This window comes from Typha latifolia, chromosome 11, assembly GCF_019914945.1.
Source record: "Typha latifolia isolate L0001 chromosome 11, TyphaL0001v2, whole genome shotgun sequence".
Lineage (NCBI taxonomy): Eukaryota > Viridiplantae > Streptophyta > Magnoliopsida > Poales > Typhaceae > Typha > Typha latifolia.
Genome location: NC_133096.1, coordinates 9,844,044 through 9,863,079, shown reverse-complemented (window position 1 = coordinate 9,863,079; position 19,036 = coordinate 9,844,044). Strand labels below are relative to the sequence as shown.

The 19,036-nt window shown below is 36.0% G+C and overlaps 2 protein-coding genes and 1 long non-coding RNA gene across 6 annotated transcripts; 1 reads left to right on the top strand and 2 right to left on the bottom strand.

The window, feature by feature from the left end:
• Positions 1-1,983: 1,983 nt before the first annotated feature.
• On the bottom strand, positions 1,984-4,604 carry LOC140797396 (uncharacterized). The gene is made up of 3 exons (XR_012110637.1): positions 4,420-4,604; positions 4,138-4,348; positions 1,984-2,880 (listed from the first exon to the last, which is right to left on the bottom strand). It is a non-coding gene; the product is annotated as an uncharacterized lncRNA (long non-coding RNA).
• A 3,149-nt stretch (positions 4,605-7,753) lies between these two features.
• Positions 7,754-13,378, top strand: LOC140797392 (NADP-dependent malic enzyme). Its single transcript, XM_073150792.1, has 19 exons — positions 7,754-8,341; positions 8,857-8,977; positions 9,055-9,129; positions 9,243-9,394; positions 9,473-9,578; positions 9,683-9,748; positions 9,839-9,934; positions 10,022-10,093; positions 10,226-10,309; positions 10,384-10,482; positions 11,040-11,087; positions 11,189-11,242; positions 11,343-11,441; positions 11,958-12,047; positions 12,178-12,255; positions 12,378-12,452; positions 12,547-12,637; positions 12,859-12,987; positions 13,090-13,378. Exons 1-19 carry the CDS (start codon positions 8,193-8,195, stop codon positions 13,176-13,178), a joined length of 1,773 nt encoding a protein of 590 aa, XP_073006893.1. The 5' UTR covers positions 7,754-8,192; the 3' UTR covers positions 13,179-13,378.
• Positions 13,379-13,870: 492 nt separating this feature from the next.
• On the bottom strand, positions 13,871-18,651 carry LOC140797807 (uncharacterized). Of its 4 annotated transcripts, XM_073151474.1 has the most exons (11): positions 18,158-18,298; positions 17,962-18,068; positions 17,625-17,710; positions 17,453-17,530; positions 17,147-17,259; positions 16,996-17,061; positions 16,436-16,537; positions 15,765-16,344; positions 14,779-14,984; positions 14,518-14,681; positions 13,871-14,277 (listed from the first exon to the last, which is right to left on the bottom strand). In XM_073151474.1, the coding sequence occupies exons 2-11, from the start codon at positions 18,012-18,014 to the stop codon at positions 14,130-14,132; spliced, it is 1,596 nt and encodes a 531-aa protein (XP_073007575.1). In that variant the 5' UTR covers positions 18,015-18,068; positions 18,158-18,298; the 3' UTR covers positions 13,871-14,129. The 4 variants fall into 4 exon arrangements, with proteins under 4 accessions (XP_073007575.1, XP_073007573.1, XP_073007574.1 ...); XM_073151472.1 differs by lacking the exons at positions 17,962-18,068; positions 18,158-18,298 and adding an exon at positions 18,449-18,651 and having other exon boundaries at positions 17,625-17,713; XM_073151473.1 differs by lacking the exons at positions 17,962-18,068; positions 18,158-18,298 and adding an exon at positions 18,449-18,651.
• Between the last annotated feature and the right edge of the window lie 385 nt (positions 18,652-19,036).

Sequence of the window (19,036 nt, the reverse complement as noted above, 5' to 3'; positions counted from 1 at the left end):
AATTTTTGAGTTTACTATTTCAACTACAACTACAACAAATCTAATCTATTCCTGAACTCCTCCTCCATAGCTGCTCTAGGTTCGAACATAAAAACTGGCCAAGCTCGGAGGAAGAATATGCATCCATGGCTAGTGCAAGAAACAAGTACTAGAAACATAATTTTTCCTTTAGCAATAATCGAAGCTTGATTAGTAAACCAACAGCAACCAGTTATGCTCAAACTTGAAACATACAAAAATCATTTAATCTGAAAATTTGAAATAATTTACTCACGATGATGAAACTCTAAGACTAGATTCTCAAACCAAACTGAAAATGTCAAATAGATCACCTCAAAGTTTCGTCGTACTCTTTCATTACTCTTTCATTAGCCCAACTAACCCCAGAAAGCAGTAGAATAAAGGCAGGCAATGAAGGAGTCCACTAACTTCTTCTTCCCATATTTGACAGCATTTCCAGCCTTAGAGCAACTCCAATCGGACTCCAAATTCTAAATTTGGAGCCCCATTGAGCTCCAACGAAACTCTAAAACTAGCTCCAAATTTGAAACTAGTAATAATAAGGCTCCAAATTTAGGCCCCACCAAGAAAATAGAGCCCGGCTCCATTTATCATTTCAATCTTTTAAAAATACCAAAATTACCTAATAATTATTATATTTCAATAATTTTAATTCCATTTGTATACTTTATTAAATAATTTAATTAATTAAACTCAGTATATAATTAGTTTTACTAATCAATTTTTAACAAAAATAATACCATTAAAAATGTCTCGTCGAGACTTTTAAAATGAGTCTAATATTAAATTATTTTTAAGTTATTTTAAATTTTAAATTTTTTATTATTTATAAAAATGAGTCTAATAAATTATGTGTCCTAAAATATAATTACTCAAAATTATTCCCAATGTAAATATTAAAAATTAAAAATACATTAGATATGAAATACATCAAACATAAAATACATTAAAAATAAAATACGAAGATGACTTACCAGAACCGGTGGCTACGAAACCGAAACTGGTAGCTACGAAACCGGTGGCTACGGAGATAACTTACCAGAATATTAAACATCTATTGTTTTTATTATGTTTAGTTAATTTCTGCTTATTTTATGTAATGTAATTTTAATATTTTTTAGTTAATGACATGTAATGATTATTTCGATGTTTATTTCGTGTAATATAATTTCGAAGCGTTTAATTAAAAAATTAATAATTTAAAATTACTTCTGAAACTATTGAATATTAGTCTTATTTTAAAGATCTCGATGAGAGTTTTCTAACCATATATTTTTTATTAAAAAATAATAATACTAAGATAACATATTAAGTAATTTAAAATAGCAAATATAATAATTTATATTATATTATTATTTTAATATATATAGAGCCCGGTGCATTGGTTGCTCCATTTTTAGCTCCGGCATTAGAGATGCTCTTAGTCTGCACAATAAATAGCAGCAGTCAGCACATTTGTAAAGATGTTGTAAATAGCAGCAGTCAGCACAATAAATAGCAGTAGTAGGATGGATAAACGCTCATAAAACTAGAGACAGTAATAAGCAGCCAGCAAATCATAAAGTACTTCCACTCACTTTCTTACCCCCACGAATTTTCTTTCCTCTAATTTTCCTTTCCTTCGTCTGCTTAACTTCTCGAGTTTAGTAGCAAGAACGATGGGCCAAAAGAGCAACACACCCAAGTTTACACAACGCGCGAAGGAAAGAGTTACTGAGGTGGAAGCATTTATGAAGTATCTAATGCAAAATGGCTCCGACAAGAGAGATAATCTTGATGATACCAAACAGTGCAGCAGATAATATTTGAGGTGCTAAATAATCTAAGTAAACATCTAAGAACTCTCAGGATTTAAATATGCCAATCTTCTAAGAAAATAGTTTGAAACGTAACTTGCACATTGTAAGCAAGCATTATGACAACTAATAAAATTTCTCAATCCAGAAAACTCGCTTTATATAATTTTTTTTTTCAAATATCATATTACACCTAATTTTTTTTTTCTTTAAAAAAAAATCTAATATCCTGTACTAATAAGTGTATAACATCGAATCTGAGTTCCAAGTTCTAACCTAATAGTAAGTAGAGAAGTATAAATGAATTAAAAAATTAGAAACAGTACAGGAATAGAAGAAAATGTAAGTGGCAGTACTCTCCTAAAAAGGAATAGGACTTACAATAATGGAAGATTAACCTTCATCTCAGTTCAGGTGCTTTCCGATGATGAGAAATTATTAACTATACACAAAGAAATCTTTTTTATCTTTCTTAAATCTCCGAATGCATAATTTTTAAAATACTACAAAATTTGAATCTTTCTTTTTTTCTCCCTTTTTTTTTAAATAAAAGAGGAGCTAAAAGCCAGCTAAGTTTAAATTAAACTTTATGTGAGTTGATGCTCCCGAGTCAAGCTTAAAAGTGAGGGAAGAAATCTCAACTCCTAGGTACAGAAATTGCTTATCCCTATCAAAATGGGCAGCCTAGTTGGTTGCCCTAAAAATTTGAATACTTCACATGATTACTGGATAACTTGTTTTTCCTCAGAATTAACCTGTCCTTATGTTCCCCACTCCTTTTCAACTCCTGTCTCTCTCAAAGGGCCCTCTGTTCAGATGCACTGCACTTGAATTCAAGGAAATGAAAGGAAAAAGGACATTTTTTCCTTTCAAGGAGATCTTATCTGTCCTGTTATAAGATGTACCTCTCATAGTGGATCTTACCTCCGTGCAGTGCATCTGGTGTAGCTCAGGCTGTTTAGTTAGTCTTTCCTCTTGTAATGATAGTAAGTGCACGATTGAAGCTGTAAAATGTTGGAATAAACGAAAGCAGCATGCTCCTCTTTGGTGCTCATTTCCGACACTGTTTCAGAACGCAAATTATGAACTGGCTCTTTGGAATGGGGTAAAAACATGTAAAAAAAAACTGAGGATCATAGTCTACTGGTAAGTTCAATATAGGACACCTTACTTTATTGGATCCGGTTATAGAATATGTACAAAAGCCTTGCAAAACAGTAAATATAAAAGAAATAAGGATTTTTACATAATTGTCATAATTTTTTTTAAATATTATAATTGCTACCGAAATCATTGAACTCTTTAAAAATAACATTATCGGTTAAATCTAACTAATCACTATTAAAACTGAAGTTAAAATAACATAAGACTATTTTGTCTTTATATAAATTATTTTAAATGGTTTTAAAATTTAAAAGTATCGAATGTTACCCAAAATTATAGTATAAGAAAGAAAAATCTCTCTTTCTCGTAAGAAAAAAATCAGTGATAAAATTTTATGCTCTAAATCATAAGAAAGAAGGCTATTTTAGTCATATATATATATATATATATATATTGTTAACTTTAAAAATCATCTATTTGGAATGTTTTATAAATATTTCGTCGAAAATTAACTATAATTGTAATTATGAAAGAGTTGGAAGATAAGAAAATAATAGTAATTACGATATTTTAAAAATAAGTGGCAATTATATAAAAAAAACTCAAAGAAATATATTTGAACTGATATATATTATGTTCGTTTAGGCTTTGTTTGATTTGAGGTTAAATCCCGAACTCAATTAGTTAATTTTATTTTTTAGTCTTAAAATTTTTGAAAAATAAACTTGATTAGATATGAATTTTTTAAAAAAAATAATAGTCACTAAATGAATTTAGGAGTCTTGAAGCTGGGAGAATTTCTATACTCAAAGCAAACATAACCTTAAATTTGTGTTTGCATAATGGGTAAGGCCCGGTCAATAGTTGCCACTAGTAGATCTATCTTTGATTTCATTACTCAACCAAAACAGTGGAAAGCACTGTAGAGCAAATCCGACATGCCAACTTTCGAATGAAGGAAACATAAGCTACTACAAGGTAACCATAAATTATCATCGGATCAACATATGAATATTTAGATTTGAAAAAAAAAAAACTAATAAAACCGACCTCCCGCCATATCGGCAGTGTATATGATTAGCCTCGATCAATAACTCTTAACCAATTTTGACATATAAATCTAGTAACCTTCTATGCACATGATCGCAAACAATAGTTATACTAAGTATCACATTGTTTCAAACAAAAAAGAATCGCATGCAGTTCGAATCCATACCCTAATCAGCCGATACTTGGGCTCATACTTCTTGGCAGAAACGTGTAAACGAAGATCGAGTTGGAATCCTTCACATCGTACAACTTCGCCAGCTTATCCTTCAACTCGGCCCTCAAATTGAACTGCAATACCCCCCAGCAAAAGAAGGAAGAAGTAATGGAGATCGTACCTTGAAGAAATTGGCTCGTCCAGGATGGAGAACATCGCTGACCTGCAAGGAATCGCAAGAACGGATCAGATGACTAGGGTTTGGCACAAGAGAAGGGCGGAATTGGAACGAGCCTTTAGGATCTCACGAATTGCTTGCGAGAGAGAAGACGTTTGGTTATGAACTTGCTGGTCCTGATAGTTACCGCCTTCGAATCCGCCATTTTCTTTACTAGACGACGCTGTAGCAAGATCGAGCAAGGAGGAGCGGCCTCGCGAGGACGAACACTATGAACCCTATTCCTAAACCACCGTTACTTGAAATTTAGACGTTTATGTACGGAGATAATATACGTAAGGCTTTATTCATTTCATATTAATTAGGAATGGATCAGTGATTTGATACTAACCAATTAATTATTAAAAATAATTTCTATCAGTTAATAAATTAAGAACACATTTTATATATGTGACTAAATTTATCAATAAGTAAACTACGAATTTAAGTATTTTTTTTATTATTTATTCTTGTTTCCTTAATAATAAGAGTGCAAAAGAAAATTTAAATTTTTTTAAATAGCTAATTAAGAGAGAGAAATAAAATATAATTATTTTATCATTACAATTAAAAAAATGATCGATATTTTCGGTTCATATGATCCGTATTTCTAAGTTAATTTCAATCGTTGAATTATGAGAGAAAAATTAGTAATTTTTTTAAAATTATTTATCTGATTATTTTTACACCGATATCTATCTACAAATGCAAAGCTTCTAAATTATAAAAAATCTTTCAAATTATTCTTCTTAGCTTATTCTTCTTTCATTAAGTTTCTATCAAAATTTTCGTTTATGAGTTGTTATATAATTCACACGTGAGTAAATTTGTAATATTTATATCCTTTTTTTTTTTTCATTAACGATATTGACATTGACGTTAGGAAGAATGATGGTTTGGATTAATTAGAAGGATCTACGCATTATCAAAATATTTATAAAATTAAGAGGTTTAAGTAGAATTATGTCTATTAATTACCATAATGCATGAGAGGTGCCAGTTGCCAAAATAACACGTCAAGTCTTTCTCAGTTATATTAGCTTTTTGATCTTAAGAATTGGAATCAAACCTGAAAAAGAAAAAACTTGTATGGATTTATAAACAATACAGACGAAACGAAGTCAAAGAAGTGGAGAAATAGCCCACGATGAATAGCATTTTATATGAGGATGCAAAACAATTGGCTCAAACGAGTTATTACATTTGGCTGACCCGAATAGCTGCTTCTTGTGAGCTCTGTTTGGCTCCAACATACCAAATCAATTCGATTCCTGTTTTACCTTGGTTTTTTTTTTAATCGGCCGGCCGGCCTGCTAGTCTAAAGTTATAGTCTTCTTCTCTATATCCAAGAGTTTGCCTTGCCAATTACTCTGTTGGACATTTTCCCATCTCTCTCTCTCCTTCTCCAGCGGAGTGGCTAGTTAAAGAAAATGGTCTTTCTCCTCTTCTCAATATTTTTCCTTCTATTTCTTAGTCTTTTTTTTTGTTGCCATTTTTTTACCATCTCTTTCTCGTATCTTCTCCTTACTTTTATTAGATCTCCCTCTCGTTGATCCCCATCACCTCTTTCTCTTCTCTTCGTTGATATCCGCCTTCTTATTCCTTCCCTTCCCTTCCTACGCTCCTCCTCCTTTCAATTTTCTCTCTCTTTTTTTTCATACCTCTCCTTTGTTGGGTGATTGGGTTTCTCTTTCAAACCTTATATGTATTTAAAGTTTAATAATTTTTTTCTTTTAATTAATAAGTAAAAAATTTATATTAGATTACTGGCTCCTTGCTTGGCACACCTAAAATCATCATATCCAGCTAAAATAGCTAGCTAGTCTGCTACTTTATTAGCTTTCTATGTATATATTTTATAAATATATATGGAGATAAAAAATAAAAGTTATTTGCAATCTTGAACAATGGATGAGATTGTCCACAGAGATGGGTGCTTCCTGTTCAAGGCATTTACCAGCAACTCAGAGTCAATTTGGACAAGCATAAAAAGCCACTATTTCAGGTCGATAACTTTTGCTGAAAATTGTTGCTTGGAATCGAGCATAGAGACTGCCGACTGTTACAGTGATTATAGAGAAGCTCTTAAAAATATCTCTCATTTTACATGTGTATCAACCTTATAAATCATGATTAGAATTAATAAAATAATCTGCCTACTGACTATTCCTCTGGAAAAAAAACGTCCGGATATTTTTGATAGTTCACATCGAGGAATGGTCAATCCAATGTTAGCAGGCCTGTTAGAAAATTTTGAATTTGGCCTTCCAATTGTTTATTAGTACTTTACGTCCACATTTCTTTGCCGCAATTATTGCCCTCAATTGCAAAATCATCCACCCATCTTTGGTCGCTCCGAGCTTGACAAGCGAATATCTCATGGGGGGGTATTTGGCACCCTTTGAATGGCTGCGATGGTTCTCGCTGCACCAAATTCGTGCAGTCGCGGCGGCTGCTAACAACATCACCGGTTTCCTCCCTGACACGTGCGTCAACTGAGACGACGACCATTTTGTCGCGCGGTCACACGAAGAGTGACACGACTCCAATCAGCCACTTTCGTCCATTTTCTTTATAAGCCCAAAGACTTAGATATAAATTGGACAAAGTATAAATCCTCCTTAAATATAAAGACACTTTAAATTCTACCGAGCCATCGAATTTTTAGCTGTCTAGTATAGACTTCAAGTCATATACGTAGCCGAACAATTACTTCGAACTAAACGTCGTCGAGACTTCCTCTAAGCTATTACGTTGCCAAACTCTTCTTCTAAGCTAACTGCACTGTCGAACCATCAACCGAATCGAGTCAAGTCACTAAAAAATCAATCACCAAATAATTTATCCATAATACTTTTTAGGGTTAGAATTGAACTCATGACCTCCTTTGTCATAAGCAAGAGGTTGAAACTTTCGTCCTTCCTTCCGGAGGTACAACTGATACTAATCTTATCCCAAAAGAGGCGAGGGATTGGCTGCAGCCAGAGTTGTAAGAATTTCGTCCAGTCGAATGAAACATTGAGTTAATGTTAACCTAAAAGTACCTAGTAGTCGACGAAGAATGTTCCGTTACTTTTAAACAAATATTTAAAATACTTAAACTACCTCCTATTTTATTTTTAAATTTTGGTTTCCCTTTTATTTTTATCTTAACTATAAAAAATTTACTCAAAGATATTAATGTTATTTTGACTCATTTATACGGCTACTGAGGGTAGAAAAAAAAACTAATAACAAAGAAAAATACAAGATTTAATTGATAAATATTCATATAGTTGGATAATAATAATAATAATAGATGATTTTGATAACTCTCTTTATATTTAAGCCGACGAGAATCCGATACCCGAGCTACCGTGGCCTCTAGCTAATATAATTTATGTATTGGAAGTTGTCTTCCAGATAATAATTGAGAAAGTGAGGGGTCTAGCAAAGCAAAGGGCCCAAACGAAAATAGAAGAAAATTGAAGAAAATTGAAGGGCTGAAAAGAAAATTTCCAACTTCTTCTGAAGATTTGGTAGCCAATCAAGGACTGCTAACCAAAGATGTAGGAAAATTCTTCCGGTCTTGGGTCTTGGCTGTGGCTGCACAAGGTCCGCTTCGTTTTCAGGAAGGTTCACTCCACGCGGCATGATCTTGCTCAAGCAAAGGAGCAGCTGCTCAGAAATACACGGCTGTTCCAAGTTTACACATACTGATTTCCTCATTCGACGGCCACTTTGACCAAAATTGCCACGAATACGGGATATTCGTCCATATATTTTCCTCTTCAGAAATTGTAAGCGGCGCCAGTGCTTGCGATCGGTTTCCCTCTCTAGAAGTGCGAAGAGAAGAGCGAGGAGGATAGCGATGGAGAGCATCATGAAGGAGGTCAGAGGACATGGGCCTTCGGTGCTCGAGCCCAAGAGCATGATCGGGGGCGGCGTCGAGGACGTGTACGGTGAGGATCGTGCCACGGAGGAGCAGCTCGTCACCCCGTGGACCGTCTCCGTTGCAAGGTTTGATGGCCAAATTCCCTTAAGCTACGTCGCTTCTTGGACGAATACGATCATAGTAGGATAGTTTCCTTTGCTCGTGATCAGTTTCGCTGGATCTTAGTGTGTTATTGACTCTTTTTTTAAGCCTCTTTAGTGGAAATCTTGAGGTGATCGATGAAAGTGCTGATTCTTGTATCCTTTAACTTGCATGTGATTGTTTTCGCTGGATCTTGATGTTGCAATTTTTGGTGGACTAATTTTTCGCTTTTCCATCTTCTTAGTGTAGTGAGAAGCTAATCACTGTATGTTTCCTGTTTAATATAATCAGTAAAAGGTCTTGTTTTATCATTTATGTTATCTAGTTTTTCCATTATCCTCGCAAAATTTTCAGCAAATTAAACTATAGCGCAGATTTCAGCCAGAGTGAGAGTTGGGTACATTTGGATCGATCAAACTTTTTGTTTGGTTTTTGACAAGCTCGTGCTAATATATTTTGCTTATTATCTGATCTATATGTGATTATTTCATCCCCTCAGCGGTTACACATTATTGAGGGATCCACACCACAACAAAGGGCTCGCCTTCACGGAGAAAGAGAGAGATGCTCACTATTTACGAGGCCTGCTACCTCCAGCTATCATTTCTCAAGAGCTTCAGGTTTTCCCTTTCTTCCTCCTTGGAAGATATTTTAGCTCATTTATGCTCAGTAATTCTAATAATTGTCCACTCTTCAGGAGAAGAAGCTTATGCACAGTATTCGCCAATATCAAGTTCCCCTGCAACGTTACATGGCCATGATGGACCTTCAAGTAAGTAGTTCTGCAAGTTAAAGTCAATATGGTTTAGTGCTTCTATTTTTGGGTATGTTGGATTAAGATGTGTGGACAACTAACCCTTTTGTTATTCATGATCTATTTATCAGGAAAGAAATGAGAGGTTATTCTACAAGCTTCTTATCGATAATGTTGAGGAGCTCCTTCCGATTGTTTATACGCCAACTGTCGGTGAGGCTTGCCAAAAGTATGGATCCATCTTCAGGCGTCCGCAGGGTCTTTATATCAGTCTCAAGGAGAAGTAAGTGTCATTTCTTGTGTTGCCTTTATAGATATCTGTCTCCTTTTCTTTTCAACTTAGAAGCTTGATGAATTTTAGGGGGAAGATCCTGGAGGTGCTTAAGAACTGGCCTGAGAGGAGCATTCAGGTTATTGTTGTCACTGATGGTGAGCGTATTTTGGGGCTTGGAGATCTTGGCTGCCAGGTAAGTTTTGAACGTTCTTTGAGAATATGACATGATAAATTTACTCTATGAATTTGTATTGGTTGCTAATCTGGCTGGGAAATTGTTGGATAAATTTTTTCTAGGGAATGGGAATCCCTGTAGGCAAGCTTGCACTTTACACTGCTCTTGGAGGTGTTCGTCCATCTTCTGTAAGAATTTTATACTCCATCTGCTGTGATCATGTATTCAGATTTCTTTTGCTTTCCGGAGTAGCTTAGTAGTTAACTTATATTCTTCAGTGCTTGCCAATCACAATTGATGTCGGGACAAACAATGAGGAGTTGCTGAAGGATGAATTCTACATTGGATTAAGGCAAAGAAGGGCCACTGGCCAGGTTACATGTCGATTTCACACTACCTGCTACTATGCAAATTATGTTGCTTGAAATACTGATCGTATATTCTCATATCTAATTAATCAGGAATATAGTGAATTTCTTCATGAATTCATGACTGCTGTTAAGCAAAATTATGGGGAAAAGGTTCTCATTCAGGTGCAGATATGTTTGCAAGATATCAGATCTTTTTAATTTGATGATTAGTTATTAGAGTTTTATTTGCTTTTCTATTGTTGGACACCTTTCATCATTTCACTTAAGAAATTTTTGTTTCTTTTCAAATTTCAGTTTGAAGATTTCGCCAACCACAATGCCTTTGACCTTCTTGCAAAGTATGGCACGACCCATCTTGTATTCAATGATGATATTCAGGTAGCATAGTAGGATCTTTGTCGTGCACCTCACAGCTATCTGCAGATCTTTTCTTTATACTATTTGAATTGCAGGGAACAGCCGCTGTGGTTCTTTCAGGGCTTGTTGCAGCATTGAAGTTAGTTGGTGGATCTTTAGCAGAGCACACTTTCTTGTTCCTTGGTGCTGGAGAGGTCTCTCTCTCTCTCTCTCACTTTACTGTATTCCTCCCATTAGCACCTATAGCGTACTCTTAACTTTTATTGCATCTCTATTTTAGATTTCCCCTATTTCATTATCAGCCACAGCAATATTTTGAAGACCATCATACCCACCCTGTCAGGAATCTTATTCCTTCAGGTGTTCAATGTCTTGGAGTATTTTGCACTGCCTTCCAGAGGGAAGGGCACTTGATATTATATGTAACCATATATGAGTATTAAACTCTGTGTTCCAGCATTCATACTTAGACCAATATGATGGTGGAATTTCAATTAGGATCTTTTAGTAGCTTTTCTGATTGATTAATGTAGCGTTTATACCTTCATATACATGAAAAATTGAAGTGGTTTGCTGTTAAGGCAACAGGAAATTTCATGTCAGATTATTGGACAGTAGTATATGTTTCTCTGTTAATAGTTCTGTAGTTCTCATTTCTTGTTGAGGCCAACGATTTTTCTCCTCTATTTTTTGCCATTTCCTTTTACCTATCATAAGTTCAATGCAAATGCATGCTCTTTTGTGGTTGCAGGCTGGGACAGGTATTGCTGAACTCATAGCTCTTGAAATGTCAAAGCAGGTAATTCAGTTTTTTTTTTATAATCTCCAAGAGTTTTTAGAATGATTATACTTTGACCAAGATTTATCTGTTAAAAATAAATGATTGATTGCCTGTTACAGGTAAAGGCTCCGCTGGAAGAGACTCGGAAGAAGATTTGGCTTGTGGACTCTAAGGTTAATAATTTGCGAACAGTTTTTCCCCTCTCTAAAGCTAAGAATAATTTCTTCTTTGATCATTTTTAAGTTAAATAAGGATAAATTTAATGCATTGTAGGGATTGATTGTGAGGTCACGCAAGGAATCTCTCCAGAAGTTCAAGAAACCTTGGGCGCATGAGCATGAACCTGTCAAGAACCTCTTAGATGCTGTCAAGGTGAAACATCATACCAAACTTAAATAGAGAAATTGCATAATTTTGTTCTGTCTGATTTTTAATGGGAATATATGAAATGCTTCTTATACTCAACTTAGGAGTACTAACATTAGTATCTGCATATAGATATCTATAGTTCAGCTCAATATTATACCATCAGCATGGGCAAAAATAAAAGGTCATCAGCCCTGGGCTTGTGCTGAGGATGCTATATATAGGAGCTTGTGCTCCTCAACTTGCTAATCCTGAATGCTGGTATATGTTTTTAGGTCATTGGAACAATATAACACATTAGAAATTAGGGTGATCTTTTCATTGTATTTATTATTGTAAATCTAGTCCGCATTAATAGATCGTCCTTTGTTGCTTGCAATATGTACACCGATGAACTAAGTAATCAGTCTTGTCAGTTGCCACATAATGCAGGCCTGAAATTTTAGACAGCGGCAATGCCCCCTATTACTTTCTCTTAACAGCTATGCGCATCATAAACTACTTTCTTTTCTCTTTCTTTAGGCTATCAAACCTACTGTGTTGATCGGATCATCTGGTGTCGGTCAAACTTTCACAAAAGAGGTAGTTGAAGCCATGTCTTCCTTTAATGAGGTAACTCCATTTCTTAGAACTTATTTATTCATCTGTGTCTTCATTTGACTAGTTGGGCTTGTAGTTTGTTGAAAGATTTGCAGCAACAGACAAATTTGAGTGATAACAATTCTCCTTTTCTCAAATGCAGAAGCCCATCATTCTTGCTCTGTCAAACCCAACCTCACAATCTGAATGTACTGCTGAGCAAGCATATACATGGAGTAAGGTATGATTAACCTTTCTCTTCATTCCTATTTTTTCTATATAGTTGTAGACTATTCTTGACTCGGAGATTTGGTAAGAAGTAGGTTTTACCTTCCCCTTTTGGCACTAAATCATTATTTACAGGGTCAAGCAATATTTGCTAGTGGAAGTCCATTTGATCCAGTTGAATATAATGGAAAAATCTTTGTGCCTGGCCAGGTTTGAATGTTGCTCTCCCTTTGTCTCTTTCTCTTGAGGAGAAATTCAAAGAATAAATTTGCACTAATGTTATTATTTCTTGACATGCTGCCAGTCAAACAATGCATACATTTTCCCAGGATTTGGTCTTGGTTTGGTCATCTCAGGAGCAATACGTGTACATGATGAAATGCTTCTTGCTGCCTGTAAGTAAATTTTTTTACAGAAACTAACACCAATTTCAGTGTTGTATGGTATTTTGATTCAGAATTAAATGCTTCAGCATTGTTTCTAGGATGAGAGGGTTTAAGGCTTCAATCCTTATTACAGAATACATATACTTGTTCCCTCTTGTATAAAATCTACCAGCTAGACATTTGTAAAACTATTCCAATTACCTTATTCTTAACCTCTTCCAATGGAACAGCGGAAGCTCTGGCACAACAGGTTACACAGGAGAACTTTGAGAAAGGGCTGATCTACCCACCCTTCTCCAATATCAGAAGGATATCTGCCGAAATTGCTGCTAATGTAGCTGCTAAAGCATATGAGCTTGGTTCGTATTCCTCTTCTGCTTAAATTTGGATTTCTTCAAACGTATTTCTACTTCGTCTTCTGCATCGGCATCTTATTTTTCATGCATCTTATACATGTACAGGTCTGGCAAGTCGACTCCCTCGCCCACAGAACCTGGTGAAATACGCAGAGAGCTGCATGTACACCCCTCTCTACCGTTCTTACAGATAAATTAAGGTTATTTCCGATCTTGTAAAAGAAGTACAGTTACCACTACGTTTTGTATGTTGCAATAATGCAGTTATGCATCTGTACTTGTTGTTTCTGTTACTTTTAGCCTCTCCAGATGAATCTGGGAGTACTGTGTGTAAAATAGATACTAGTAACAAGGCCATTATGTTGAATAAATTGAGAGGTACGTGCTTCTATTACTTGTACTCGACTACTCGTCATTTGTTGAAAGCCCTCTCCGTTTATGGAATGCTGCAGCTGTCGTGTCCGGCTATAGACACTGGATTAGAGGTTGCTCGTTCGTGGACCGGATCATATACTAAAACAGAAACTTGGCCATTGAACTGTTCCCTCCAATTGACATATTATTATAAAATTTGGAGCCCATTTGATGATTTGAGTCTAGTGAGGATAGCCTGTAGGCTAAAAAATTATTCTTTTTTTTAAAAAAAAAAGATCAGAGACGCAAAAAGGGATCGCAAAAGGCCACGACCCAGAGAAGAGTACGAGTACAATTCATTCACCGTATTATTGGAATCAATTCTAAGCTAAAGATACTATGTCTTGATTAAATAATATATTGGCCTGCATTATGGAAGTACACGAGCGAAGGATAGTATTATGCTGCACTATTACTCTTTGAGTGTATGAGACGAGCTTCAACCCCGATAGGGTACACAAAATAGTCACAATTTTCTTTCAAGATTTTAAGTCAACTCGGTATACCAACGGTTGGATTATCCGTGCTGACAGGTACTAGTACCATTATAATACACATTACATTATTCTTCCGTTACAAGCGGCTTTACTATAGAAGTAGAAGATGAACCATAACAAAGATGCACTCCAAGAAAAAGGCTTAGCTAGTTAGCTGTCACATACAAGCATCGATCACCCACGTTTAAGATTTAAGGACTACTGAATTGGACTTCTATTTTGCTATCATATTCCTCATCTTGCTCGAGATTGTGTATCATCTGCAACCTGGGAGCTGCGGATCCCCCAAAAGGACTTGGGTAGTAAATTCTTCCTGGTGGCCGTAAATAACCAGCCCATGTTGCTCTCGCATATGGCGCAGTTTGTGACTGTCCATGCATAACTGCAAACAAGAAGTGTTACAGCTTAAACCGATATAACAGAGCAGCTCTGTTATAAGATCATATATTTGGTAATTAGTTGCAACTTATCATTCTTAGAAAGCAAAAGAAACAAAATATCATCAATGAAATCCTTGAAAATCATAGAGAACAGCTTTCATGACAATATTAAATATTCATATGTGAACTTCTTGATGATCAAACTTAACAAGAAACTAGTAATTCATAAGCTGATTTCATACCCAGGAAACCAGCTATGCTCTTTAACAGGAGTACCAAGAAGTGCCAGCCCCGTTGCATTGTGAACAGTTATAACCTCGTGGACATAACCACCTGGGTTCACGTAAGCATTAAGAGGTCCATCACTAGACATCACCACCATGTCACTGCGCTTTGCAATAAGGGTCTATAACAAACAAAATCATGATCAAAGTCACCACCAAATGAAAATATTTTGATGTCATCTAGCAAAGCAAAACTAACTTTAAAGGTTGTAAGATTACCAGACAGTTTTTACAGCGTAAGAGATTAAAGTCCCTGAGTAACTGGATCTCCCTCCGCAATCGATATGAAATTCCATCGATTTCTAGCAGCTCCTGCCTTGTTGATTCTGACATAGGTAGTTTGCTTCCAATATAGAAAGACAAGAGACCTGGTTTTTTTACATAGTCATCCATGCTTGGGTTTATGATTATTTGCCTCCATAGATCTGCAGCAACAACATGAGATTACTGACATTGTTTATAGAGTATTATTTAGAATCTATATGCCATGCATACTCAAGAGTTATCAGTAATATTGCAAATGCAAACATACAATACATAATGCATAGCAACCAAATTATATTATTTTCAAGTTTCAAGATACTGCCTTTGAAGTACATATAGAATTTACACAACTATTCTTGAGTCAAGATGACCCTATCAAGAGATGACAAAGAGAATAACATAGAAGTACCTGATCATTGAGCTCTCAAGATCACTGATACACTTGCTTTTAAAAGCTCATTAACCAATCTCAAAATCTAGATAGCCAAAAGAATGGTCCAGAGTCCAGAGATCAGACCATCTGAAACTGCTATCAGGCTCTAAGATGCCAGATATATAAATGTTTACAGTGATCTGCCAAAAAAGATGAGAACTATATACTAGAATACTCAAGTGAAGGACTACAAAAGGGCATTAAGTGCACGAGTTTAAAGCCATGAGGACTGAGTAGGGATAGATTATGCAGCCTCAACCTATCACTGAAGATCAGATTCAGTGCTTCAAACAAGCACCACCAGGTAAAAGACACCCTCAAGTGTAAGACCTGGAAATATTGAAACAACTCTGCTGTCTAAATCGAAAAGCAAGATCTTCTTTAGCACATAAAAGCAGTATTCCCATAAGAACAAACAAGTCATATGGAAATCTCATCAGAACTTTGTATGTTGAGTTCAAATGAAACAAGTCGTGCTATGCCAAAACATGGAAAATGATATCCGTACCTGCAGCCGTTTGAGCAAGTGAATATGAGTCATACATTTGGTAAACCCACCGAGGCCAAAAAGACATTGGAGCCTGGAATGCCTGTTTTGAATCACTGGCTGCCCAATGCCTTTTCCTTTTCTCATTTGCACCTATTTTTTTCCCCAGTGGATACTCCTCAATAGAGTCCCACCCAAGCTTATCTTCCTCATTCATTTTATCATGCTTATAAAATTGACTTGATCCATGGAGCTTTTTTGAACAACGTTTTTTCTGTCTCCGAAGCCGCCCATGTCTTAACTCTTCATCACCACTTGAGTACTCATTAAGCATCTCATACGTATCTGGGGAATCACTGGAAGCAGAACCCCAATCACAAATTCTTGTGTCTGCTGCTGAATGATCACTAATAGATGATATAGATTCCCAATCATTATCTACATCTGCACATCCATGATGTTTAGCAGGAGAAGCACCTGAACTAACAGCAGGTGGAAAACTACATTTCTGAAAGTTATTAACTGCCGCCAGCTGTCCAAAAGCATCCTTTGGGGTTCTCAGAGGAGTATCCTCCTGAACAATTTGGACTTCACCACATGGCTGTTAAAAGAAGAAAAGAAGACATATTATCTCGTTCAATGCTCTTTGAAAGACCAAACTGATTTAAAATCAAACAGAACACCAGGCTCACCGCTCCTTCAACATCTATCCAACGGCGTCTCAAACGAAAGCGCTGCTGACCTCGAGTAACCACATTTACTGAACCATCTTCCAGCCGTCGATATTGACGTATCTAGAACAGAAAATTGGAGACATCAGCGGGACCTGTCTGGCTGATGCCCAAGAGCAGATATTAAGTACTAACATGAATTTGTTTGTTTCTCCAACAACATTAGAATAACAAATAGTGATGATCATTAAACTTCTTCCACTACATTCTAAGTTGCTAGTCCCTTGACTAATAAGATTAGTGTCCAGCAATATACCAAGCATAGCAGCCAAAAGAATATACAAAAGATGAAGATTAAAAAACAAGTATAGTAAGATGAATAAGAACTCTCAAAAGGCATCAGTCACAGAACGTGTTGGTGGGAATGAAGTAATCACAATGATACATCACAAATTTCCAAATTATACAAAAAAATCATATGAACTAAGATTAAAGCAACCAGCTTTCCTACATATTGGTCAATTGTAAATATATCAAATGTTAGTGGCATGGATGAACTTGCATCTTAAAGGAAGCCACACCTCTGCAGTTGTTCCAACTGAAGCAAAAGAAAGCCTCCCATCATCTGGATGCCTATAAACACGAATCTGAACCAATTCCGAAATCAGTTCTTATTAAATAGAAAAGAACAAGTTAGTAAAGTGCATGAAGTCAAAGTGAAGATCAACATACCACACCTATAGTGTATGGAGCATCAACCTGATTCAGAGCTTTTTCCACGGCCGCTATGAATCTAGGTTGTATTACTCTAAGAGGTAGAGTCGCTTCGGGGAACAAAACAACTCCTGATAATTTTTTGTGGCCAAATTATTAAATCTTATATGATACAATTATACCAGCAAAGTATGGTCTTAATCTAGGGAAATTCAAAAAATGAAAACAGTAACAGTCCAAAAAAAAAATGATAATGCATTATAAAAATGGGTTGAAAAGAAAAATGTTGGCCTCAAGGAGTCTATAGCTACACTTTAAATATACCTTCAAGATAGAACATTGGCAAGTTTAAAATTGCACCACCATCCAAGAATGAGAGCCTACCATGGGTATCATCAACCTCTGTTACATGAATGAAGTAAATGAAAAGTGTTCTGCTAGTAAAGATATAATCACCGAAAGAAAAAAAAAAAGAGGAAAAAAGAAAGGATAATACCACCAAGATATGTATGCAAGGAGGCCAAACATGTATTGAAGGTAAAGCCACCTGATGGACCAGCGCCTCCATCTCCATGACCACTTCTACTAAGAGGAAAAGAATCCATAAGAAACAATGACGAAAAAGTATAAAATATGGACCAACTTTGTATGCATGACCTTTTTTATCTCCTCCCCCAATTTCTTTGATTAAATATGTACATAATAGACATTGAGGAGACGAGGATATCATAGGGTAAAGATGTATCTGAAGCTGCAGCATTAAGTACCGAAGACATCAACAAGAACCAACAAAATAAATTACACTTCAAGATTCTTAGGAGAAGATATTGTACTCGCATGATATAAGATGGTGCAAACCAGTCACTTCAGCAGGCAAATCCCACATTAGAACTTAGAAGTAAGTTATAACAATCCCAAACCAAATCCAATCCATAACAACCTAAACAAAAATCAAGAGAGATTATAACCAGAATAAAGAATAGGGAAAAAGAAACTAAAATCAAGTCCGGGAGTAAGGATAATTAATACTTTTTTTTTCTCTATTTCTCTTCCCTTCTCGTGTCACCAAGCACACCAATCATCCAGTTTCACCCTTTCAAATCCAAATTATACTAACAATAACGCAACAAACGCATCATTTTCCCACTAGCTTCCATCGCTGACCAGATACGACTCTCGCCTACTTGACCTAGCGCGAATCAAACAAAATCTATGTCACTTCTGAACGCAAGGGTCATTCCGTTACCAAAGGACAAAACAAAACCCTAGATGGCGATCATGGAGAGGGATGGGAAATCACAAGAAGGGAGAGATAGGAACCTGAGGAGGGTGTTCTCGTCATCGGAGGAGGGCTCGAAGTCTTCGTCGACCTCTTCGATCTGGAGCTCCTCCATGTCAAGTTCTCGGATCTGCTCCATTTGAAGCCGCTCGCTTTCGAGAAGGCGGTCCTCCTCCTCCATTGCTCGTCTTCGCCGCTGCGAACGAGAAATGACAAGAGCTTGCCTCTCGAAAGCTCGCAACGCGATAAAAGAAGGGAAGGAAACCAGCAGTCGGTGTTTATTTTACTTTTTGCAATTTCACCCCTCAACTTTCTATAAATTTGTTGCTACATCTTTTTCATTTCACACCCAGATTATATCCTATGTTTCACTGTTTTTAATTCAAACCCTGTATTTTAATAAAAATTACTAAACAATTATCCGAGACTTTTGGGAAGAATGCCATATAAAAATGTCTAGGTCGTGTGAATAACCTACAACCTGGTCAGTACGAAATCCTCTCTCTCATTCCTGACATCTGCTTCAGCGTTCTTACAATAACGGATACGGTTAGCTCCCAAACGAGATCCATGCTACCTTTCCCGCCATTAAATAAATAAATAAATAAATAATTCATTAACTAATTAAA